Source organism: Prionailurus bengalensis, chromosome A1 (assembly GCF_016509475.1).
Source record: "Prionailurus bengalensis isolate Pbe53 chromosome A1, Fcat_Pben_1.1_paternal_pri, whole genome shotgun sequence".
NCBI classification, from domain to species: Eukaryota; Metazoa; Chordata; class Mammalia; order Carnivora; family Felidae; genus Prionailurus; species Prionailurus bengalensis.
The window spans coordinates 176,098,276-176,124,258 of record NC_057343.1 but is presented as its reverse complement, the minus strand read 5'-3'; the positions used below and the strand labels follow the sequence as shown (position 1 = coordinate 176,124,258).

The following is a 25,983-nucleotide window of genomic DNA, read 5'->3' as shown; positions in this document are numbered from 1 at the left end:
CACCTCTGTTCTACGTGGCCTTCTGCCCGGGCACAGGGCTCCAGACATGGGAAGCTGTTGAAATCGACCTTGGGGGACAGGAGGCTGGGTGGCTGGCCACGAAGGAAGGATCATGAGAAAGGGGAGGAGGAGAGCGTGAGGCTAGGCGGCAGGAGCGCCCCTCCAGCCCCGGGAGGCATCGTGTGGCCTGTGTACTTCTCCACGATTCACTTTTCAACCCCCTCCCTGCCTCTCCCTTCCCAGCGCTGCGCCTCACCCCACAGCAGCCTCGAAACAGCTTTCTCACGGGCTCTGGCACACCTCTCCTTACCCCCACGCCCCGTTTTCCATGATGCTCTCCCAGGGAGTTTCCCAGATGGGTCTGGAATGGCATCAGTCCCCTGCTCGAAGCTGTCGGTAGCGGAAAGGAACACAGAGCGCTGGGAGATATCTAGCGCTGGGAGAGCCGGAGGAGAAATGGGTCTGCTACTGGAAATGGACATTGGAACGGGTTTTTAAACAAATAATCTGGTGGGGCGCCTGGGTGCCTCAGTCAGTTGAGCATCTAACTCTTGATTGCAGCCTGGGTCATGATCCCAGGTTGTGGGATTGAGCCCCACGTCAGGCTCCGAGCTGAGCATGGAGACTGCTTGAGATTCTCTCTCTCTCTCTCTCTCTCTCTCCCCCTCTGCCCACCACGTGCACATGCACACTGTGCACCACCACTCGCTATAAATAAATAAATAAATAAATAAACAAACAAAACAAACAAACAAATAAATCCCTCATTTAAAAAACACACAAAAAACAAAAAAATATAAATAAGAAATAATCTGGCGATAGCTGTTCAGATTAGAAGTACACCTAGCTGGGGGCGCCTGGGTGGCTCAGTCGGTTGGGCGACCGACTTCGGCTCAGGTCATGATGTCACAGGTCGTGAGTTCGAGCCCCACGTCGGGCTCTGGGCTGACCGCTCGGAGCCTGGAGCCTGCTTCGGAGTCTGTGTCTCCCCCTCTCTCTGCCCCTCCCCTGCTCACGCTCTGTGTCTCTCTGTCTCTCAATAATAAATAAACGTTAAAACAAATTTTTTTTTTAAAGAAACAAAGAAAGAAATACACCTAGTTGGCTCCAGGAATATCAGCTTTAGAAATTAAACCTTTAAAATAAGAGTGTGAGGGGGCGCGTGGGTGGCGCAGTCGGTTAAGCGTCCGACTTCAGTCAGGTCACGATCTCAGGGTCCGTGAGTTCGAGCCCCGCCTCGGGCTCTGGGCTGATGGCTCAGAGCCTGGAGCCTGTTTCCGATTCTGTGTCTCCCTCTCTCTCTGCCCCTCGCCCATTCATGCTCTGTCTCTCTCTGTCCCAAAAATAAATAAACGTTGAAAAAAAAAAATAAGAGTGTGAGTCTGAAAGGTGCAAGGATTTTTTTTTTCAAGACTTTTTGGTAGCGGGGCACTTGGCTGACCTGGTCGGAAGAGCATGTGACAAGAAAGCAAGTGATGGAGAGAGAGATAGAATGATAGAGTCACACACACACACACACACACACACACAAAGACACTGTCAATTTCTGCCTTTCTGTATTTATAGATGTTGTTTTGTATTTATACATAATAAGGAATATCCAAGGATTCACGTGAAATTGCTAATCCTAGTTACATTAAGGGAAGAGAACCGAGGAGATTATTCATGCTTGTTTCATTGGTTATGGTGAATATCTATTGCTTTTGAAATTCTAAGAGAATTTAATAAAAGGTGACAGAAAGCAAAGAAAGGAAAGCAAGAAAGACCCTTCAGGGTCCCACTGCTGCCCTCAGGGTTCTGGCTCTCCACTCTATCACCTTTCCCCCCAGCCTGTGTGCCCCCCCCACTTCCTCCCTACTCTCTTGACACAGACCGGGTCATTTCAATTCTTATCCCTTGTCTCCTACAGCCTCCTTTGCCAGCGACTAGCCCCCCTTCACAACCCGGCAAACCCTTCTCTGCTCAGTGCAAATGCGTCTCCTCCAACAGCCTTCTCCTTCTCCCCAAGGTTGAATGGTCAGTGTCCCTCTGGGCATCCCACCATCCGACACATGCCCTGTACCTTCGGGGCCCACGTTCCATTGTATCCCGTCTTTGGGACACATGTCCCATCTAAAGAGAACACACCTGGGGCCTCTTACCTACAGACTGATGTAGAGAAGCCATGATTCCAGACTTCTACGGAAAGTTTCCTGGTTTGTAAATGTTGTTCAGCTGTGTCATGAACTGTATTCAGGTGACACCATGAGAGTGAAGGGAGAGAGTTCTGCAAGCCAGGGCTGGCTTTGGGGCAGTCCTTTGACACATGGGGTGGAGGGCAGGTAATGGGGTACTTGATAAGCTGTCTTCCCGCTGGAGTGGGGGACTCTTGAGGGCAGGACCCATGGGCATTTGTTTTCCAGGAGTAACACTGAGGAAAAACCACCTGAGGGAAAGGAGGAGAAATGAAGGGAGGAAGGGAGGAAGGGAATAGAATAGGGAGGAAGGTTGAAAGGCAGGAGAAAAGGGCAGATTAGGCAATGTGTTTAATCATTTTTGAAAAGGACAAGTGAAAACATTTTCTGCCCCATTTGCAAGTTACAGGTGTCTTAATTTTGCCTACAGAAGATCGTGATGTTCTATGAAGATCCTGAAAGTGTCCTCTAGGGAAGTGACAGTGCGCTGATTGAACAGGGTCAACAGAACTCCCGCTTTCAAAACAGAACTAAACAGAAGTCCCGCTTTCAAAAAATTGTCCTCTTTTACCATTACTATTAAGCTAGCCGAGAGCCTGATGCAGGGGAAATAAGTCAGTGTTTTGACCAAATTCTCCTATCTATTGTTTACTAATGATACCAACAACCCCTTGCTTCCAATGCGGTGTGGTCCTCCATTTACTATCTCTGTGGTCGATTCTTCCTGCAACCCTAGAAGATCGGAATGATCACTATCCCCACAGCTTTACAGATAAGGAATCCAAGGTCCAGAGAGGGTAAGTAAGTCGCCCAAGGCCATCCAGATTTTAGGCTGTTGGAAATGCAGTATTCCCCCCCCCCCCCCCCCCCCGTAAATCAGTGTTAACGCAAATTTCAGGCATCCACCTACATGATCGTTCCCTTGTCGAAGAACAATCATTATGATTGTTGGCCTTATCCCAGCACCAACGGTGGTATTCTTTAATTAATGTTTAACTTTAAAGAAACTTGTTTTCAAGCCAAACAAACAAACAAACACAACAGGCCTTCTAAAGGGAAATTTATGTCACAGTACTAGCTATCATGGACCAGAGAGGGGTTAACTCCGAAAATAAGTGGAGTGGAGGCAACATGATCTTGTTTTTTTCCAGCTACATGGCTGTTGCCTCCCGAAGATCGCAGCCTTGCGCTTTGTCCACAGGACGTTGGCCATCGTTGTCGAGGTGTTAAAGTTGTGCCAAGACAGGCTCCTGAGTCTAAAGGGAAGGTGAACAGATCCCTGAAAAGGGAAAACGTTTCTTGTCATGTGCCTAGACGCCACTTCGTGCTGGGTCCAGAGACCCCTCGAATCTTCTCCCTGAGCAGGGCTATGCCACCCGTTGGCAAAGCTCCCTTGTGCTGCCCGCAGGCCCTGAGGACTCTTAGCAAGCATAATTTCATAAGACTCTTTGCAAGTGTCCTCACCAGCAGTGTTAGCTCTGACTATATCATTAACAATGATCCACAGGGTTTCCTCCTAGGCCCCTCTTCTGCTGATTCAGGTGCTCTCCCTTCTCACACAGGCAACCAGCACAGGGGGAGCGTGCAGATCTAACCGCTCTTCGAATTTTATATCCGGACCGCTCTTCGAATTTTATATCCGGGAGCCCGTGTACTCCTCCTAACTCCCTGAGATGGGGATCGTTAGCCCCAGTTTTCAGACAGGGAGCAGGAGGCTCTTAGCTCAGAAAAGTGGGAGAATGTCCCAGGACACACAGCTGGTCCAGGATAAAATTGGGGTTCCAACAGCGTCCCCCCCCCACCCCCCTCCAGCCCAACCCCCCCTCCTCCCGGCCTCCTGTGATCTTTCCATTCTATGTCTCTACTTTCCTGGAGACCTCACTCAGCCTGTGGGGGTAGACAGAACTAAGAGCAGACTGAGCTTTTTACTCACTCACTCCCTCATCAGAAAGCCACAGAAGCAGGAGGGACAGGAAATTAACCGTACCCCCCTCATTTTGCCCATGAGGAAAGCCGGGGACCCTGAGAGGGAAGGGACCTGCTCAGTCACCCCGCAAGTGAGGGACACAAGAATCCTTGCTTCGTGGCTGTGCTCAGGGGCCTGTCCCTTCACTCTCCTGTCCTCCCCACAGAGACTGCAAAGAGCCCCCGTGGGAAAGGTGAAAAAGGAGAAAAGGGCCAATTTTACCAAAAGCTACAGGACACACAGGCTATTAAAGTTATGAGCAGAGGGAGGCCTAACCGTATTTAAAGTTTGCAGATCTAATAAAATTATTTTTCCTATTTAAATGGCGGTGGCTATTATTTGTTAGGTTTGGAGGGGGGTAGAGGATAGGAAGAGAATGACCTCTTTTTAAATAACATAATTAAGGGGCGCCTGGGTGGCGCAGTCGGTTAAGCGTCCGACTTCAGCCAGGTCACGATCTCGCGGTCCGTGAGTTCGAGCCCCGCGTCAGGCTCTGGGCTGATGGCTCAGAGCCTGGAGCCTGTTTCCGATTCTGTGTCTCCCTCTCTCTCTGCCCCTCCCCCGTTCATGCTCTGTCTCTCTCTGTCCCAAAAATAAATAAAAAACGTTGAAAAAAAAAAGTTAAATAACATAATTTAAAAAATAATAAATCCTATTTTTCTAGATTTTCCATGCCTGAGAATCGGGTTTCCCCACAAGGTAAAGATGAAAATACTAGCTACTAGATACAGTTCTAGTGAGGATTCAGTGAGTTTGTTCCTGTCTTGTGCTGAGTACAGGGTCTGGCACATAGTAAGTGTTCAATAAGCATCAACTACCGGGGCACCTGGGTGTGGCTCAGTCAGGGTGTGGCTCAGTCAGTGAAACCTCCAGCTTCGCTCAGGTCAGGTCACGATCTCATGGTTCATGGGTCCGAGCCCCCTGTCCGGCTCTGTCCTGACAGCACTGCGTCTGGAGCCTGCTTTGGATTCTGTGTCTCCCTCTCTCTCTACGCCTCACTCACAGCCTCTCTCTCTCTCCCTCTCAAAAATAAATAAATACCAAAATTTTTTTTAATTAAGCGTGAACTACTATTATTAGAAGGAAGAGAAACTCAAACTCAGTTTGAGGATACATTCAGGTATGCTTTTCCTATTGTGTAAACACACTCCTGTTTTATAAAATCTGGGAAATGCAACAAAATCAAGCTATTACTAAAGGGAGCAGGTGAAGATAACAGCGTGATGCTGAGTGGCTCCCTGGGTCAGGCCAGGGACAAGAGAAATGCAATCTGGAGAAAAATAAAGGGAAACCAATTCGGGTTTGGAGTCAGTTTCACCTGGGGTCAAGAGTCAGTTTCACCTGGGGTCAAATGCTGACTGGGTCACTTAGTTGCTGCGGGACCTTGCCCCGGAGACAGCCTCCCCAGCCCTTGTGAAATGTGCAGCTATTTACTGGGGAGTGCGAGGGTTAACTCAAAGTCTGGTGAGTTCCCGGCACCGGGTAGAATGAGCGCTATTTTTCTTCGCAGGCAATCAAAAACCCGGCCCCCTCTTACACGAATCCAACATTAACCCCAATCGTCAAGACGCAGAGACCGCTCGTCACAACTCAAGGTTCGCTCCAAGTCACTTGGGGAAAGCGGGACCTTCCGAGAGTCAGTGGCGTGAGCGGCCCACAGTTTTCCGCCACTTTCATTGCTGGGCTTTGCATTTCGTCAGCTGGTGGTGTTCATTGAGCCCTTCGCTGTGCTAGGGGCTCTTCCGGGCGCTGTACACAGTTCGTATCGCAGGGACTCTGACATCAGACCTCCGTGGATCCGGGAGGCCGGGTGTCTGCATCAGAGGGTCCCCGAGGCGGCTCCGGGGCCCCGAAGCGCCATCCAGCCCGACTCCTTTCGTGGCCGCGCCTCTCTGAGCTGCAGTCTCGCCTTCAATGAGATGGCGTGTGCGACTTCAAGGGCGGAGGCCGAGAGGGATTCGGAGAGATCGCGGAACGTCCCGCACCCCAGTGCAGTCCTGAGGGGCAAGTGAGGTCCCCGACTCGACTCCAATGCTCTTTGCCACGCCTACAGCCGGACCGCAGTTTGTCACCCGCCCCCCAGCGGTCCGCAAGGGTCCTCCTGACCGTGGTGACCTGCAGCCCCCTCCCAAGACTGACACAGGTCTGGGGCCCAGCTCCAGTGTCCCAACCCCCTTCCCTTCCAGAAAGGACCAACAAATTGTCTTCGTCATACAGGTAAAGCAAACCTTGCTTATACCCCACCGGGGCGACTAGGGGTGATTCTGTCTTCCTTCATGAAAAAATATATATGTCATTATGTCCGTTAAACAACTCCCACATTTCCTCTTCCCCTCATCCCCCAGGCCCAGTTGGTGGAAACAATTCGGAAGCCACCAAATAAGAGAGATTGGAGATTCCTGTGTAACTATTCGGGAATCCACCATCCAGGGTGCCCTTGCTGGTTATTTAGCCCATCCCGGACTCCACGCCCCCCCATCTGTCAAGGTGGAAGAAAATGAAAATCACTGCTGTGAGCAGTTCCAAATGCCTCCCCTCCCACCTTTACAGCAACTTCTGCCTCAGGCAAAATACATAAATTTTAAAATCCGCAAAACCCCGGTATTTACTAGTTGGGAGAAACTCTCATCAAGACTTAAGGTTCAATTTTCTCCTCCTTAGGGAGCCATCAGGGCCCCCTACATCATAGGGTTCCTTGAGGAATAAGAGAGAGCTGACAGTCACTGAACCCTGGTTCTAACCTCACCTCAGCCCAGCCCAGTATGGGTGGTTTTTCTGGTTTTAAAGATGGGCAAACCGAGAAGGGGTAGGTGGGCAGAGATTTGTGAATGGCAGGGCAGGATCCCTGGGTCCCATCCTGGATGGCTAGACTGGTTCCAGAGGCCGGCAGCCACCCAGCTTCCTGGAACTCTCTCTTTCAGGGAGCCCTTTGGTCTTTCCGTGCAGAAAAATCAGAGCCTGGGCCTTGCTCCTGGGAACCTTCCTCCAGTGCGAGGGGGGAGGGGGGGGGTTGGGAAGGTGCCAGTGAACTGTACCCAGGGGCTGGGAAACAGAAGTGACTCTGAGAAGAACCATTTGTCTAAAGCAATTCTTTTTTCAGTCCCTACCCCTGACTCAACAAGAGTTGCCAATGTGCTTCCCTCTCAAAAGATGGGTAGTTATTCCCATTTTAACAACGGGAGTGGGGAGGCGGGGAGGGCCAAAGCTTAAAAAAAAAGTCGCAGAGTCATGCCTCACATCATCCAGTGTTGGGTCACTGGCCCCCCACGGGTGCGTGATGCCAGGCAGATCTATTGCTGAATGTTGGACATTTCCAGAGTACCGAAGAGGAAACCCAGGAGGTGAAGGGATTTATCCACCGTCCCATGAGAAATACGGGGCTCAACCCTGTTTAAAGCCAGGGCCGTCTCCAGGACGCTGGGGATGGGATGGCTGCAAACCACTTGTTGTGAGTGTGGGACCTAATGCAGCCACACTCTGTGCTACGTGTTTTTCTGGTAAGGCTTCTCATCTAGTCCTCACCAGCAACCTTGTAAGCTGGGCACTAGCAGCCTGCTTCTGAAGGAGGTTACTGAGGTCCAGAAGGATGGCAAAAGCAGGGCCTGGGTTTGACTATACAACTAGAGAAGGAATGGAACTCATAGCTCCTTCCCCTTTTCCAGCCCCGGGACCTGCGGGGACGAAGAGCAACGGGAGGTCTCCACAAACTGGCCCATCCCTCTCTGGAACTGTGGGACCTTCCCCTCCCCGTGGAGGACATCCTTGCTGTGGGCTTCTTCCAGGGTACCTTGTCAGATTGGACCTGTCCCACCGGAGATCTCGGGCCAGCTTCTCTCCCTCCTGTCTACGCCTCGACTTCTTCATCTGTAAAACGGGAAGCTAATGAAAGTTCAGGCTTCAGGCCGACTTGTGCAATCCGCAGAGCGCTCTGGCAAAGGACCCTTCTCTCCCATGCCCACTGGGGCTCAGGTTGTGATCTCAGCGGGCAGGGGCCGTAGCTCGCCCGGTTTGAGCGTCTAGAACTTCCGAAGCATGTCATTCGTCCCCCTCGGACAACCTCAAGCAGCAACCCTGAATGCCACTCTCCCCGCCCCACCCCCACCCCCAGCTGCCAGCTCTGTAACTCTGAAAATGATCTCTTAAATGCCTGGAAGTATGCCCACCCCACTAAGGTCGGATTGCCCTCATTCCTACTTCTCGGGGCACAGGTAAGAAAAAAAAGCTCAGAGAGGAGCAGCCTTTTCCTCGAGGTCACACAGGGAATGATTGGGGGGGTGGGGGCGTGATGGGGGAGCTGTGTTGTGGAATTTCCAGGCGGACATTGGCGCCCGCGTGTCTGCCCGCTTCTGATACCGGGTTCGGGAGAATAGGCCGCTAACGAGAGGCCCATTAGGAGGAATTGTCACTCCTCTGGGAGCGAGGTTGTCCCATTAGGGCGAATTGTCATTCCTCCTGGAGCGAGGTTGTCCCGGCTCCGCGCAGGCTGAGTGCCGGGGCCGAGAGCAATTAACGCGGCTCCGGCGCGGGCAGCCGCCTCTGCCCCGGGCAGCGGGGGCGGGGCGGGGCGGGGGCGGGGCGCCCGGCGCGGCTGGAGCCGGTCACCCGGCGCAGCCCCTTCCCCTGGAGCCCGCCTTTCATCTCCCCGCGCCTGGCGCCTGCCCGCAGCCCTGGCCCGTCTACAGCCCCCTCCTCCGCCCCTCCCCCGCCTCCTCCTAGCCGCCGGGATCCAGCGATCGGTCCTGGGCGTTGCAAACGCAAGGGTCCGCGCGTGGTCCACCACAGTTTGCAAGTAGCGTTTTTTTTGCCCTGGGACCCGCGGTGCGCGTGCGCGGCGGCTCCTCGCAGGGTTCCTAAACGTGCTAAGTCCCCCGGGGAGCGCAGGAACTTGGAAGGGTGAGGTCTGTGTATAGGGCCCAGGGCTGCGCGTGGGGATCCCCGGGTCCTCCACTTCCAACCTGCGTGACTTCGGGTAGCATAGTTGGTTCTTCCCAGCCTTGGTCTTTTCCCCGTAAAATGGGCGAAATGATCTCCGCCCGGAGCTGTGTGTAGGAAGAAACGAATGAGATCCTGGAGGACAGGTAGTAAACTATCCTGCAGAGCTGACTCTTCGTGCTGTGTTCCCTTTGAAACCCCACTTTCCCGCCTACAAATACTGCAGTCACGTCAGTGTCCCCCGGGAGCTAACCTTTACTAAATGTCCCCAAGCGCCAAAGGCAGCCCTCCACCAAGGGACTACCTTAAAGGGACACCTTTAAGGCTGCGCAAAATTCTCAACCCCGGAGATTTTACGAAGAACCTATCGTGAACTCCGTGAAGGCTGGCGATGAGCCTCAATTCGGGTATCTAGCAGAGAGAAAGCTTTCGATAAATTGCTACTGCTTTTGATATATAATATTTTGTATTGATACCCTATACCTAATGGTTACGTTCTGTAGCCTATTTAATGTAATCACTATAAGAGCCATCCCAGGTAAGGATTATTATCCTTCATTTTGGAAATCAAAAAGCAGGTTGAGAGAGGCAAAGTGATGCGCCCAAGGTCCCGGCGGCCAGGAAGAGGTGAATGAAATGTTCAGCCAATGCACAGAAGGGGCTTTCCGTAAAGGGCTAGAGTTCTGTTGAGGTTCTACCTTTTTACCAGCAGAAGTGAGCCCCTTTCCCGAATGTTCCCCACCCCAGCAGGGAGAAGACAAGGTGAGCCGGCTGGTTGCCCTCTGGGCATCTCTCCTGCTCATTTGATGGCCAGAGCTTGGCATCCTGGTTTTGAACACCAGTTATCTTGTTTTGTCTCTACTATTTTCCTCTTCCTAGCTTCATAATTTTCTTTCCCTGTCTGGACATCAGGACCTGAAAGTGGTGAGGGGAACCCGGCTTCTCCTGTCCTAGAAAAGTTCATTAAAAGAGTTCTCGTAGTATTGACTTTTAAATTTTTCCCAGGAACGAGCCTGTATGCCCCTAAATTAACAAATATGAACAGTGTGTTTTCAGGAACAATTATAAAACAGTGCCTGAGTACAGCCCAACTGAAAGCTGGAACCCTTTTGTACACTTTGGCAGCTTAGGGCTAAACGAATTTCAGGTTTGCTTCCAAAATATATAGCCTGCACCTTGCTGGATACCTCTAGAAGGCACAGAACTTAATCTGGATTTACCTGTATTGTATTTGAGATGCATATCAAGCCAGCTATCATCAAGTATGACTCAAGGGGAAAATGCATACATCTCCAGATAGTTTAATTTTTTTAAAAACGTTCTCTGAGCTTCCAATTTGTTGGGGGGTGGTGACAGGATGTGCTTGGTGGGAGAGGGACCCAGATGTTTTAGAAGACTGTGGTTAGGACTCCTTTACTTTTTAACTTTTTCAGAACATTTCTAATGGTCTGGTCGGACTGAATTAATTGACCAATGCAGACTGTTTGTGCCTCCCTAAGATTCAGATCATGCCTATTCAGGACATCCTCAGCCAGCACAGTTTCACTCCAAGCAGATGTTTAGGGTGAAGACAGCAGTGCCTCAGAGACATGGGTTTGGGGGGGGGGGGGGTCACGTCTCTAAGTTTCTTGAACTGGGAGATAGCCTCCAAGCCTTGATCATTTCAGTAATTAAAAACAATGTCCCTTCCTTGTAAGACGCTGGGAACTGTTTAGCAAGCATCTGCTGTGTACAGGCCCTGAGCTGGAAGATTTGTATTTATCTCATCACTCCCGGGTAATCCTTGAGATATAGGGGGGAGCAACTGCAGCTTGGAGAGGGTCATTGGAAGCTCTTCGGTCTTGGGCCGGTGGCCTGCAGAGGGATCCGAGGCCTCTGCGCCCTCTAAACTCCCTCTCCCCTGTCCCAGGGCTGGTACAGTCATCACTAAGGCTTTGAGATGTAATTACCCAGGGTATAATTTGGGGCTGGGTGGGGATATATATGCTTTTTTTTTTTTTTTAACCAGGTGCAATGAATAAAAAATGTGCTTCTCAAAAATGTACACAGGCCTGGGGTGTGCAAACTCAGAACCTAGTATTTCTGAGATTTGCAAGAGGAAGGGAAGGACTAGGTACTATCAGCGCCTTTTCCTTCCTCCTCCCCCTTGAAGGCAAACACTGGCACCAAAACACATGACAAACATAGGCTCAAACAAACGCACGAACACACAATACACATAGTCTTGGGGAAAAGGTCGGATCCGGGTGTCGCCCAGAGAAGAGATTCAAGGGAAAGAAAACGCGCGGATTACAGTTTCTAAGAGTGCGCTGGGTTTGTCTCAACTGGAAGAGATGGGGACCACGGCTTTAAAATTTCCAACTATTTGGAAAACCAGCTCCTGACCATCTTTCGGGCTCCCCATGTCGCTTCTTCCAGGGGAGTTACAGTAACAGCTTTCGCTGTAGAGCATTTGCCAATAGCAAGATACTCTTAGAAGCGCCATGTATGTAGAATTTCCTTTAGCAAGGATGCTGGCCCCTGCTTTCAGTGTTGTCTCCTACAATTGTAAAGTTAGCCCGGTTTCCACGCATAGTAGGAGCTTCACAAATGTTTTTGCAGTGTGAGTTGGAGATTTTAAACTCGTTCTGGCGGTGGGGGTTGGGGAAAGTGGTATGGGCGCGAGGTGCCTTTTTAAAAAGGGGTCAAAAGAGAGAAGAAATGGGACTCGGCGAACTTCCTCTTTAAATAATCGGCCTTAATTACGCCATGGACTTTTCAGTTTTGGCGTGATTATAACCCTTGAGGGATCGCCTAATAACAACTCTGCTGACTGCTCCTGTAATTAACTCCTAATTTATTTCAAACAGGAAAAAAAAAAAAAGGCCCCAGCCTCTTCCTGGAGAGCCAATCAGACGCGAGCGTCTGTGGCGTCAGCGCCAGAGCCGGCGCGGATTGGCTGAGCCGAGTCTCCCACTTCCCCTTGGAGGAAAGGCACGGCTCCCGGCGCGCCCCTCCCGTCTCCCCCCAAAAAAGTTTGAGTCGCCGCTGCCGGGTTGCCAGCGGAGTCGCGCGCCGGGAGCTACGTAGGGCAGAGAAGTCATGGCTTCTCCGTCCAAAGGCAATGACCTGTTTTCGTCTGATGAGGAGGGCCCGGCGATGGTGGCTGGGCCGGGCCCGGGGCCTGGGGGCGCGGAGGGGGCCGCGGAGGAGCGCCGCGTCAAGGTCTCCAGCCTGCCCTTCAGCGTGGAGGCGCTCATGTCGGACAAGAAGCCGCCCAAGGAGGCGTCCCCGCTGCCAGCCGAAAGCGCCTCGGCCGGGGCCACCCTGCGGCCGCTGCTGCTGCCGGGACACGGCGCCCGGGAAGCTCACAGCCCCGGGCCGCTGGTCAAGCCCTTCGAGACCGCCTCGGTGAAGTCGGAGAACTCAGAAGACGGAGCCGCGTGGATGCAGGAACCCGGCAGATATTCGCCGCCTCCAAGTGAGTGAGCGTCCGAGCCGGACAAGGGGTAGGCGGGGGCGCAGGGGTACGGGGGAGAGCCGAGGGCCGGTGTCCCAGGCTGGGGGGTGGGGGGGACGGAGACCCCCCTCTGCACTACATGCCCGGGAAAGCAAGCCTAGGAGTTCTGGCTTCGTATCCGCGCATCGCGTGTTCGCGATCCCCTAGCTGTGCAAAGTATCCGACACAATTGAGGAGTCGCTGGTCTTTGAAGGGCGAATCCTAGCTGGGTTCGCCGGGTCGCTCGGTTATCGGTTTCTCTGGTCCTCGGCCCCGCGCTCCAACCATTTTGCTCACTTTTGGTTCACCGTCCAGCGGGTTTCTGTCCCAAGGAATGAAGGGGAATACACTTTTAATGAGCACGCGAATGTGTGCCGGGCAGAGGCGGAGGTGCCTTACCTCCTTTCAAAGTTTACAACCCAGCGAGATGTGCCCTCATCTTAAAGATAGACTGGCAGAAATCTAACCCCCGGCATTGGGTAGGAATCATTACCGTCCTCTGGGTCCCGATCCCCGGAAGGGATGGCGGCAGAGGCTGGTGCCAAGGCGCAAAGTCTCCCTGTCGTCCCCGCAGCCAGTACCTTCGCAGGGAGCGGGCTGGGGTCAGGCGCGCCGGGCGCGGGCTCCGCTTGGCTCATAGTAATAATTAACAGCATTCCAGCAGCGCTTGAGAGTTCTACAAAGTGATGCTCATTAGTTCACCAGACCCTGATCATTGCTGGGACCCCCAGTGTAGGCAGAGGCACAGGACCGGTGGTTACCCCCTTTACAGACACCAGGCTTTAGGAGGACTGGACTTGCTTGACCCGGGTCACCAACAATGGCTGAATTGGGCAAAGGGTCCTGGTGTCCAAACTCTGCTCCTGTGCATGGTGCCCGGACCGCCTTTGATCCCTTTCCCCAAAGAAACCAAGAGGAGGTCCACACACCTGCACCCCGCTTCCTGCCAATGAGGCAAGACTTGGCCATGCAGGCCCAGGAGAATTTATTTCTCCTCCTGCCTTAGCATTTATTTTTGGGCCTGGGTCCTTTTGCATTTGGAGAAGTCATTCCCTATAGACTCTTTTATTTTTATTTCCTAGCCTTTAAGATTTCCCTACCCAGTGCACCTTTAGAAAAGGTGAGAAAGAGGGGGTCTGCGGAGGCACCTTTTCCAAAGCCAGTAGAATCACACCTTTCTCCATTCTCCTCAGTCAGCCCTCAAGACTCGAGATGCATAGTATTTTGTGAACAAAACAAGGCCATATACCCAGGCCTCAGTGGCTGTCCCCTCTGGCATAGCTCTCCACCCTGTTAGAAACTCCGAAAGATTCAAAGGGTGTGGAGATTAAGGACTCAAAGAATTTAAACTCAAGTTTGCACAGTGCTTTATAGCACTTTTCACCATATTATCTTATCTGATCTCTGTGTGGCTGCAGCCGGCCTCCTGGTAACAGAGAAGGACATTTCAGCAGAGTTCAGAGGAATCTGCACACACTGTGTTTGGGCTTGACCAAAAACCAAAAAACAACCTTGGGAATATTTAATGATCACCTATCTGGTGTGGCAGACAGGGCTCTGGGCATTCTAAAATTTAGTACTCTGAGCCACACTACACGATATTTACCCATTTTATTGATGGTGAGATAGAGGCTCAGAAACTTGAAGAAACTTAATTTGTTAGACAAATCTTGAGTGCCCATGGATTTCTAGGCCTGGGTCAATGTCCATGAACACATTAAGGATTCAGGCCTTACTGAGAGTGGTGTCCAGAGATCAGAAATCCTCACTTCCTTAGGCCTTCAGGTCCTGGGATGACAATTCCCCACTTACTCTGTAAACAACCCCCCCCCTCCCCACTCTGTGGAGATGAGCTTCCCTGCTAGGGGGTCAGGCAGTTGGGGGCACTGGGTATGACCTTCAGGAGAGAAAAATCCAAGATTCTGGAGAAGGGATTTAATGTAAAAACAAAAAGTGGTTCATTCGGTGCTTTGGGCCTAGAAATGGCAGTGGGAGCCCTGGGGCAGGAGCCTGGGGCAGGAGCCTGGTACACCGTGTGCAATCCCTGTAGCCCGGGTTTTATCATTCAAATGCAGCCTCTAGAGCGGCCAGGATGACCGTTCGGGGCACAGATTTCTTCCAAACGGAGAGTAGGCTCGGGCTTAGACTCTAGGAGCTTGGTTCTGAGTTGAGACAGCTGGGTCCTCCAGAGAGCTAGGTCAGGTTTGGGAAGGGTGAAAGCGGGTCTCTGAGTCTCCCCACGGTGTTGTTAGTTTATTTGTAAATTACGAAGTAGGTGCCCCCCACCCCCCACCCCCCGTTTATTTAGGGATTTGCCTACGCAAAAGTCTACACTCCTGTGGTGGTTTCTTACCCATCCCTCACCCAGATTTCTGGTTTTGATTGATTGCAGAACCTACTGCTTGCTTTTCAGTCCCGAAACTGATGCTTCATAATGGTCACATTAGGGCAAATCCAGTTCTTGTTGGAAATCGAGGCTGGGTGGGACTTGTATCACCCTCAAGTATGAAGTGTAAACTCTTTCTTGGGCCATCGAAGTAACTAAACAAGAAATGTGACATTCTCCCCGTGAGTACTTTGGAGTTACTACTGTGGCTACTTTGGGAAAATTAGCATAGCTCGTAAAAGCCAAACGCAGAAAATTAATTGTTTAGCATTCTGCCTCTCAGCTCCACGCTCTTGCCCCCGCCTCCCTTTGAGGAAAAGAAGCCCCAAGTTAGTTGAATACCATGGAATCACAAAGATGCCCCGTCCTATGACTTCCTATAATTGAATCCATTTTAAATATGGAGGTTGGATGCCTTTGGCATACCTTTGCTTTGCGTGTTATTCCCTCTTTCTAAATCCTGGCGACAAACTAATCGTTTACACGTTTGCTCCAAACCAGAGAATGGGTAGGGATGACTAAGATGTCATCACATGCTCTCAACTCAGAGGCAGCATGATTTCCCCTGACATTGACATTTATGAGCGAGCTAATTTTTCCCTCCTTCTTAGTAAACTTTATATTACGGAAGCACCAGGCCAAGAAACTTATCCCACGTTCAGATCTGTAAAATGATGTTCAGGTTGTATAATCTGTAGACTGGATGGAATGACAGCCGCATGGCTGTTTATTGCATGGGGCGGCTCCCAATCCAGAGATGCTATTAATTGACCGCAGACCTTATCTGCACGATGATCCTTCATAAATATGCTGATGCGCTCCAACTTTTCCCCGGTGTGGAGAGGGGACCAGCGCAGTTTAGAGGACCCTTTTCATTTTTCTTCTTATGGGATTATCTCAGCATTGTACAGAAGTGAGGATTATCATGAATCCCGCCCCCCCCCACCCCCCCATTTTAAAGACCAGAGAAATGAAGCTCGGAGGACGTGGGTTTTGTTTCTCAGAGAACATTCAGCTCCCTTGGCTCAGGAAGGGTCCGCTTATAGATATTCTATTTCCATTATCCATTATGCTGTGGGTTCCCATATAGATAGTTCTATGCACTGTTAAAATCCCAAGCTTTTTGTAAGAAGACTCGGTTTTTTAAATCAAGCATTTTATCCACTTAAATATGGTACTTCTCCCACAGTTTTGACAGAGGTCCCTTTCTGAAAGATGAAGAGAGGAAGGCCCGTGCAGGGGTGGACACACCTGGAGAGAAAGCCACTTTTGCTAATTCCCTCCCTCTCTGTTCTCTAGGACACATGAGCCCCACCACCTGCACCCTGCGGAAACACAAGACCAATCGGAAGCCACGAACCCCCTTTACCACGTCCCAGCTCCTCGCTCTGGAGCGCAAGTTCCGCCAGAAACAGTACCTCTCCATTGCAGAGCGCGCAGAGTTCTCCAGCTCTCTGAACCTCACAGAGACCCAGGTCAAAATCTGGTTCCAGAACCGAAGGGCCAAGGCAAAAAGACTGCAGGAGGCAGAACTGGAGAAGCTGAAAATGGCTGCAAAACCTATGCTGCCCTCTGGCTTCAGCCTCCCTTTCCCCATCAACTCACCCCTGCAAGCAGCATCCATATACGGAGCGTCCTACCCCTTCCATAGACCTGTCCTCCCCATCCCGCCTGTTGGACTCTATGCGACTCCAGTCGGATACGGCATGTACCATCTATCCTAAGGAAGACCAGCTCCATAGACTCCACGAAGGATGTTTGTTTAAATGGGTCCCCCCTCCCTCTCCAAGAAGGCTGTACCAAGCCGATACTCCTGCTCCGCAAACTTTGCATGCACCACCCTAAGTGGCTAGGCCCACAGGGCCACCGACATAGTTCGCATTTCTTTAGGCTGGAGGCACCAAGTCCCATTTTCTTGGTGTCATCTTTTAGGTGCTCCCTTCTCCTTTCACAAAGATTGGCTCTGATGGTTTTTATATATAAATATATATGTAATAAAATAGAATACATTTTTATACAGCAGACGTAAAAATTCAGATTATTTTGAAAGGCAAAATTTATATGCATAGTATCTATACTTTTTTTCTATATATCACCTTCCTAAAAGAGTCCATTTGTGTTCTTTCTTAGAGGAGGCACAGATTATTCGCTGAAATTGCTGACATTGGGTGATTTTGATGGGATGATTGCCTTCTGCTTAGGGAAAACAAAGATTCGAATTAGAAACTCGCCTAGGAATTAGATAATGGAGAGATTCCTCAAGAAGACGGGGACACATCATGTTTTTGCATTTTTACACGCATTAAAAAACACATTAGGTACTAGCATACTTGGCCCTCTATTTTTCCCTCTTTCTACATTGTTACAGGTTGTTAAAGTTTTAACTTTTTTTTTTTTTTTGTAAGATCGATAAAAGGGGGTTGGGGATGGGAAGAGTCCTAAGGATGCCTTGGGGTAAGGTGGGACTTGGAAGTAACTTCCTAATTCCTCCCAAGGCTGTTGCTTAACTCCATTTCAGATAATTGGAGAGTACAAAGTTAAGGCCTGTCCGGGGAATTGACGGGTTCTGTGAAATACTAGGTAGGAGTCAGTCCTCACACATTGCAAAGGTGACTGGGGGGCGGGGAGTGTAGTTAATTCTCTGCTTAAAAAAAAAAAATATATCTTGTAACCATTACCTATATGCTGAATATTCTTGAACAATGAATAGATCCAGAAAGAAAAACAAATCCTGCTTTCTCTGTGTGTGTACCTGTTGTATGTGCTAAACTTATTAGAAAAATTTATATACTTTTTAACATGTTGGGGGCAGAGGGGAAAGCCATGTTTTGACTTGCTAAAAAAAATGGTCTTGTCAAACAGCCCATTTAGCTCCTGGTACTTCATCTTTCTATCAATCTCCCCCCTCCCCCCCCCCCAGTATACTTTTATCCCTTTGAAAGGGTGCCTTGTATAATTTTATATATTTTATTGAAGAGTTATTTCTTATCTCTTATTCTGAATTAAATTAAACATTTGTTTTATTGCAGTAAAGTTTGTTCCAAACAATTATTTTAAAGGGTGCTCTCTGTTCTTAGCTGGGTTCAACTCCAAAATGCCCCCAAGACTGGGGGAGGGGGCTGGTGATTTTTATTAGGATGTTCGTGTGAATCAATGAAGAGTTGGGCCCAGATTCAGCCTGGGTTGGGGGGAGTCGATCGCCAATAGCGAACCAAGTACTTGGAGATAATTCCTCTGGCTGCTTGTGTTAGTCGTGGAATTGCTGTTCGGTTTTTCAAACTCTAGTGAAAGATGAGCTTAGAAGAAGTTGGGGGGGGGGGGGGGTCCAGGGATCTGAGAGGTTGGTAGATGATCAAGGGAAAATCTTGAACTTGAAATCTGCCAGCTACCAAAAGGGCAACCGGTTTAAAACTGGGGGGAAGGGACCTATAGCTCTTTGCAAATGGGGATTGTAACTAGATGCATTCCCTGGGTTGGGAGGTGGGGGTGGTTGCCTGCTGCCCTTTCAGGAGTGTGTCAAATCGCATTCCGTTTACCATTCCTCACTCCTTCCAAGGAGATGGACCCCGAACAAATGCTCTTTTCGGTTTGAAGGGGGAAGGTGGTTCATTCAAGCCCCGTTTGCTTTGCAGCCTCCCTTTCCGCTGGGTACAGAACGGGGTCAGGCTTGGGTTTTGAGGCATCACCATTAAAGAAAAAAAAAAAAATCGCAGTGGGTGAGGGAGGCCGAGACGGATTTTAAATTCCGCTTTTTATTGCACAAACAAATCCGAAGTGGCTACTGCTGACACCTTTCTGAGGTCTGTTTTCGGATGAGAAACGACGGTGGCCCCGGGAACGCGGGCAGAAGGGAATCGAGAACTTCAGGCTGCGGAAGCGGATGGTAGGCAGATAGAAACCGGGCATCGACCAGGACTGGCGCTTTTCCGTCTCACGTTTTCACTGCGCCGACACCCCTTTTGGAGGTGGGCGCCAGGGACTGCATTTTCCCGCCCGGCGGAAGCTCCCGCGGGTCGGGCGACGAGTCTGAGATCTCCCAGCTCCAGCGCGGAGCGAGAACCGAGCCCACAGACCTGCTTCCAAGCTGGGGGCCGATTTCTGGCCGCTGCACCGCTGCGCTCCGGAGCTGAGCCCCGGGAGCGTCCCAGACCTCCCCAGTTTTCGCCTCTGCCATCCCGATGGGCCTCCTAATCCCAGCCCGGAATCCAACCGCCACGTTGGGTCCCTAATTAGCCCGTCCACCGAGCTTCCTTCCCGGCGCCGCTCGACCCCGCAGCCTCGGGCGATCTCAACCCCGGTTGGGGGATCCGGAGACTGCAGCTCCGGGTTAAGACAGCTTGCCCTCTGGAGGAGGGGTTCGCAAACCAGGGTGCGATCAGGAGAATTGAGACTGCGACCTGCGTGGCCGATGGGGTGGATTGGAAACGGTCTGGGCGACTGCGCATTAGCCCAATCGCCCCAAATCCCAAAGGAAAACTGAGGCCGGGAGCGAGAAAAAAAGATGTGGCTCAGCCTCAAGCATACACATCCCAGCGCTACCAGGTGGATGGGGTTACCGAGGCGAGGATGCGGCAGGGCTGCGGGGGACCTCGACCACAGCCAGAGGCCCCCGGGGCCCAGGCGGTGCGGCTGAACTCTGCGCCTCCCTTCTAACCTGCCCCGTGTTCGGGTTGGCGGTCGCCTTGGTCCCCACCTGGGTCAGGCTCTGTGCGCCAGGAGTTCCAGAGACCGGACTAACAACCTGAGGCAGCAGGACAACCCTGATTCACCTGGGACCCGCGAAGCCGCGCCTTGGGACTTAAAGCCGAAGATGCCAGTCCTCCCGTACTTTCAACGCTTTCACCAAACTCTTCTAGAAAGGCAGCTCTGCTTTGGGGAAAGAGGGGGAGAAGAAAGGAGAGGAAATCACATTTATTGAGCTCCTGCTCAGTGCGGACAGAAGTAGGCATTTCCTCGCACATTTCATGGAATCCTTGCACACCCCTTGGGGATGTGTTATTGATGCCATTTCATAGATGAGGAAACTGAGGCTCAGAGGCGGTACTCACTGAGGTCACAGAGCCAGTAAGTGACAGCAGCAGAACTGAGGCCTAAGCATGAGCCTGGTGGAGGGCACGAGGGCTCGCAAAGACAGGCCCTGCAGAGGCTGTCTTAGACATAACGTGGGGGTCTCCAGAGCTCCCCAGATTGCCAAACCCAGAGAGCTCATCTCTGGAGCATTACTCTCCATCCCTTTCCCCACCTCACTGGCCAGCGGGGCTTTCCCTATCCCTGGGGACCTGGGACTCAGCCTCCCCACCCCTGCACCCCTGCGGAGGCGATGCTGGGGCAGGGAGCGGCAGGAGGTAGGCAGCGAGGGCCTGGCTGGCTGGGAGCAGGCATTGGCAAAACGTCTGCCTGACCTGACTGAAAAGAGGATCCTTGCCTTTGAGCAGAACCTTGTCTGACCGAATGAAAACTCCCACGGCCATTCTTTGCTATAAAAGCCGCTCATTTGCCACGGGTTGGAGAGGCCATTCCCCAACCCCCACTCCCTCTCCATTGCTGGGTTTGGAATAAACATAAACCTCATTTATAAAAGAACCCACGTCAGACACACACACACACACACACACACACCCTGAAATCACAGGGCCCAGTTGGTGAAGTTGATTGTGCCTGTGTCCTTCTTCAGTGTAAAAAAAAAAAAAAAAAAAGATTTCCAGATTGGTGATGCTGTAGGCCTCTTTAATGAAATTGGTCAGACAGCAATGAAGAAAAGTCGGCTGTCAACTCCTGGACCCCTCTCCCCCTCTCCCACCCTACCCCACCCCCTCACCTCCTCCTTACTAGAAACTAAATAAAAAGCAGTAAAATTACTTTCCGAAATAGCCCGCTTCAAAGCAGAACAGAGTACCAGGCTTCGGGAGTCCTGAGTCTTGCCTTGATAAGGTTCATAATAATCAAATCCGAACTCCATCCACCTCCTCTGACTCTTGCCAACCTCCTCCGGACCCCTCTGCATTTGTTGATGAAAACACTTTGATGTCCTGAGTTCTCCAAACAATTATTATTATAATTTTAAACAACCTGGTATTTTCCATTACTAACGGCTCGGGCTTTGAAGTTACACCTCATAATTTCCTAAATTAAATAAATCATTTTAAGTTTGCACTGGGAGGCTTTTAATAGCGGAGAAAGGAATATCATTATCTTATTGAGACCCAATTGTGGTGGCTCCAGCTTGGCTGTAGCTGGGGGCAAAGTAGGCTCACTCTAACAGACATACTTTATTAACCTCCCATAACTCTTGAAAGAACATTTTTATATTTTCTTTGATTTCCCCCCTCCCTCTCTTGTTTTAAAGCTGTCCCAACCTTTAATTAGTGCCTAATATGAAAAGCATTATTTTTTTAATGCTATGTAATTTACCAGCGGCAACAGGCCAACTTAACAATTGTTTATTAGACTTGGTTTTTCACACAGGGCAAAGAATGCCTCTCCAAACCCAACTTTTCATGGGTGGTTGCACTAATTAATACAGTGTCTGAGGCTCCTAGGGGGTTTTTTAATATTGAAGCCTATGGGGGCGGAAGGGGGTTTTAGAAGTCCAGCTCCTGCCGACGACGTTCTCGCTCTGATTTCTTTCATGCTGTTTTGATCCTGTCTGTGGAGTCAGCACAGACAGAAAGTGTTCCCTGGCTCCGGAGACTCCGGGGATCCCGAGGCAACGGCCCCCAGGAACCCCAGCACCTCCACTTGTGATTCATGGCCCGTGGGCCCCAAGCTTGGGATGCAGGGAGCCCGTTGATCACCCTGGGCTTGGGGCGTGGACCCCCTTATCCAGCCAGGAGGGAGAAAGAGCTGGCTTGGGGCTGGGGCTGGGCTGGAGTTGGGCTGCTGGGGGCAAATGCCCGGGGCCTCCCAGGCACCAGGTGATGCTTGGCTCGGGGCACCGAACTGGCAGAAAAGGAGGCAGGGCCTGGAAAGGAAGAGGGTGAAGCTGGGGAGGGACCCAGGCCAGCAGGGCATCCTCTTCGTCCTTCTCACTTCTTTCTCTTCTGTCTTCCCCAGTCTTTGTCTCTCATTGCCCATCTCGTCTTTAGTTTCTTCCCTCCCCTGTTGCCCCCTCTTTCTTGTTCTTTTCTTTGCTACCTCTTTCAGTTCCCTCTCCTCAACTTTCATTCTGTTTCATGTTCACCCCACTTTACATCTTTAATTTTTTTTTCTTCTCTCTACTCTCCTACTATCTATACAATTCCTCTTCCGTGCTCTCCTTCTAACCTTTATTTTCTTCTCTTTCTGCCACCTTGCTCCCCTGTTGCATCTCTCCATATTTTTCCCCCCCGTTTTCGATTTATTCTCATTCCCACTGTCACCTAAGTGTCCCCTTCTGGCCCTTTGTTGCCCTTCTTTCTGCCCTGGTTCCAGCGTTCCTACGGGATTCCCAGAGTCCGCCCCAGGGGTCCGCCTGGTTTCTCTGGGCCCTGCGCCCTCACGCAGGGGGCCCCTCGCCACCAGTCCCTTCTGCGCCCTTCCCTCCCCCGCTGCACCTGGACAGGGAGCAACGGAGAGACCCCTGGGCAGGAGGAGGACTATCAGCCGTTTTCTCCCTGACCATGGGCGTCGCGGGCGAGAAGGGCAGCGCCCGGCGGAGAAAGGGCCGGGTCCCCGCGCGCAGCCCCCTCTGCCCCGCCCGCCGCCGGCCGCCCGTTTGATGTCGCGGGCCCGGCAGGAATGCGGCCGGGTTATCAATCACCCAGCTGGATCCTGAAGGTCTCGGCCTAATCACATTTAATTGCTCGTGGAGGCCCACTCTCGCCCCGGGCCGGCCGCCGCGCTCAATTACTCCCCAAATACCTGCCATCAATAAATGCGCGCTGACACCGGCCCGGCCCGCTCCGCTGGCCCGGGAGACCTCAGTCGGCCAGGCGCCCGCATCCCACCTCCACCCCACCCCCACCCGCATCATTAAACTTACACCTCGACGCCGCCGGAGGAGCAAGCCAAGCAGATAACAGTCCCCTCTTAGCTCTTCCCCAAGGGCCAGGCACGGGTGCCCAGCGATCTACACGCATCAGTTAGGTGGGGTCTCAGCACCGTCCGGAGATGCAGTTACCATCTGCGTTTGGGTTAAGGGAACTTTGGTTCCTCCATTAACGTGCCCGAGGTGGCAGAGGTAAGCAGTGGCCCCACTGGGGTAAGACCTAACGACCCGGCAATTCCACAGGCCTTGAGTGAAAGCACGAGGCAATAGTGCCTCCCAGAGGCTGGAGATTTACCTGGGGCCCCTGTGCTAAGGTGTGTGGGCCGGCACCTTAGGCCAGGTACCTCTTATAGGATCTTCTTTATTCCTCCCTGCAGCTTTGTGAACTATTCCCGTTTTTCGTGTCCCCATCTCCTAGATGAGGACACGGGGGCCTGAGCTCCCACCTGAGCTGTGGGGAGCCTGCCCTCAGACCGAGGCCCTGGCTTGTCTGCGGTCTGAATGCCATCCTTCACTCCCATTTTCTCTCTTTGCCTTCCCAGAAACCTTGACATTCAAGAACCGTGAGCTCTCCCATTTTCACAGAGCAGAACGGTAAGCCTCAGACAGCAAGCTGCCCAGAGAGGTGGCAGAGCAGGGCTGAAATCACACAGCCCGTGGCTCAGAGCCCAGGAAGCCATGTCAGGGGAGCTATTTACATGATATTATCCTGCTCTGTCGAGAGCCTTTACTTAAAAGAGCACATCACGTCTGTGTTTCATGTAGTTTGCCATTCATGGGGAAGTAATAGCTGTACATTGAAAGAAAGATGAAGAGGGGCTCACTGATGTCTCACTGCATGAGGCCAAGTGGTCAGATTAGCTTAGGTCGGTTTGCAAATACTATTGACAGCGAACGTCCAGTGAAGAAAAGCAGGAGATATATATATATATATATATATATATATATACACACACACACACACACACACATATATGTATACACACACACATATATATATACACACATATATACTTACTATATATATACTTATATATACTTATATATATATACTTATATATACTTACTAAATATATACATATAGTAAGATACTGTATATATAGTAAGAGTTATGTTAAATACATATTTCGTCTAATCGAAGACACCATCAATATAATACACATTTTATATGTCACTAAAAACAATTGCCAACTATGATGTAATGTTTAATCACCTAGAATTTTATTTTGCACCTATTTTAATAGCTCTTATTATTAAGAGTTCTTCTGAATTAAAAAAACAAAGACGAAGGGGCAAGAGTCATCTGAAGTCCACCTTTGACTTTCTTTAGTCCCTTTAAACCCTCCTTCGGTCCCTTATTGTATTTATAATATATTCCAGTGTCCAAAATACTCACATCCTCATTTGGCCCTCAAGGTAAAAGACGGGATACTTTCAGTATCACCACGTCTAAGAAGAGAAAACGGGTACCCAGAGAGGTAAGGTGACTTCCCTGAGATCACACAGCGAAGGAATGGAGGCAGGCTTGACAACTAATTATATTTCTTCCCACCTGGGTGAGGTTAAGTCCTCCCAGGACTAGCGATCTGCTTTGCTGGTTCCTTTTTTCTCTTTCTTTCCTTCTTTCTTTCTGTGGACTCAAAAAAAAAAAGTGTACAGTTTCCTGAAAGGGGTTTCTGGGTTGCAGGGCCTGATATAAAAAGAGCTTTTTTAAATAGCAAAGCTCTGCCTATTTTTATTTCAATGCTGAGAATGCTTGATGATGGAAAAACTGACTTTGTAAAGAAATTGTATATAAGACGCTAAGTGCCTCCTGAAATCCCATCGCAGAAAATCACCTGAAAGGTGGTGGTGATGGATGAGGCACTTATTGATGTGAAATTGGCCAATTCAGGGAAAGTCTGAGGGCTGCAAAATGTTCATCCCTCCTCCTTCCCACCGCATCGGCCGTTCACCCCGTCTAGTCTTTCCAGTTGGATTTCTCTTTGTTTAGCAATGGGAACAGAGAAGAGCCAAGAAGACCACATAAAAAGTCCCAGGGGTGGGTGTGGGGAGTAGGATCTCGGACTTGAGAATTCCCCAGAAGCAACTGGACAGTGAAGTCATCCTGAATGGACGCGGGGTGGGGGGGGGGCAAGGCTATCTCACATCAGCATCCAGGTACTGGCACAGGGCAGTGTGAGGGGGTCCTGCCTTTGGGACCAGACCTCCAGACGTATGTTATTCCTAGGGTGAGGGACATCTCTGTCCTGCACAGATATCACTAAAGGACAGCCCACTTTGATGAGAAGGGAAACTGAGTTTTCCCTTGTAAGTAGCAGGCAAGTGCCAATAAATTAGGTCTTGGGAAGAAAGAAGCAATTAGAGAAGGCAGAAGATTTCCCAAGTCGGGGACCGACGAAAGCTGAGTCACCTCAGATGTCTTTTTCAGGGGCAGTAATGCCCAAATTTCCCTTCACACACAATCCCTGGCTAGGTCGGGGCTAGACAGGGGCAATCATGTTCTTTTTAGAGCAAATTAAGTGAAACTGACGTGTGATGAGTAGGTGGGGTTCAAAATGGCAACATTAGAAGCACACCAACTAAACCTTCCTTTTCCCTGAATCAGCAGCAAGTGAAGACTATTTTCAGGGGCTCCTGAGTGGCTCAGTTGGTTAAGAGGTTAAGCGTGCAACTTCAGCTCAGGTCATGATCTCGCAGTTTGGGAGTTCGAGCCCCGCGTCAGGCTCTGTGCTGACAACTCAGAGCCTGGAGCCTGCCTTGGATTCTGTGTCTCCCTCTCTCTCTGCCCCTCCCCCATGTCTCTCTTTCTAAAAAATAAATAAACCTTAAAAAAAAAAAAAAAGACTGGGGCGCCTGGGTGGCGCAGTCGGTGAAGCGTCCGACTTCAGCCAGGTCACCATCTCGCGGTCCGTGAGTTCGAGCCCGGCGTCGGGCTCTGGGCTGATGGCTCGGAGCCTGGAGCCTGTTTCCGATTCTGTGCCTCCCTCTCTCTCTGCCCCTCCCCAATTCGTGCTCTGTCTCTCTCTGTCCCCAAAATAAATAAACATTGAAAAAAAAATTAAAAAAAAAAAAAGACTT

At 50.8% G+C, this 25,983-nt stretch overlaps 1 protein-coding gene across 2 annotated transcripts; it reads left to right on the top strand.

Annotated features, from left to right (window-relative positions):
• The first annotated feature begins 12,029 nt into the window (after window positions 1-12,029).
• On the top strand, window positions 12,030-17,969 carry MSX2 (msh homeobox 2). 2 transcript variants are annotated; one of them, XM_043595645.1, is made up of 2 exons: window positions 12,030-12,560; window positions 16,236-16,343. In XM_043595645.1, exon 1 carries the CDS (start codon window positions 12,154-12,156, stop codon window positions 12,538-12,540), a length of 387 nt encoding a protein of 128 aa, XP_043451580.1. In that variant the 5' UTR covers window positions 12,030-12,153; the 3' UTR covers window positions 12,541-12,560; window positions 16,236-16,343. The 2 variants fall into 2 exon arrangements, with proteins under 2 accessions (XP_043451580.1, XP_043451573.1); XM_043595638.1 differs by having other exon boundaries at window positions 12,036-12,532; window positions 16,236-17,969.
• The last annotated feature ends 8,014 nt before the right edge of the window (window positions 17,970-25,983 follow it).

What these genes read in the sequence shown, in the direction of transcription:
- MSX2 (XM_043595638.1), top strand. Translation starts at nt 12,154, where the DNA reads ATGGCTTCTCCGTCCAAAGGCAATGACCTGTTTTCGTCTGATGAGGAG. An exon ending in CAGATATTCGCCGCCTCCAA is followed by an intron (nt 12,533 to 16,235) that starts GTGAGTGAGCGT and finishes TCTGTTCTCTAG; the next exon opens with GACACATGAGCCCCACCACC.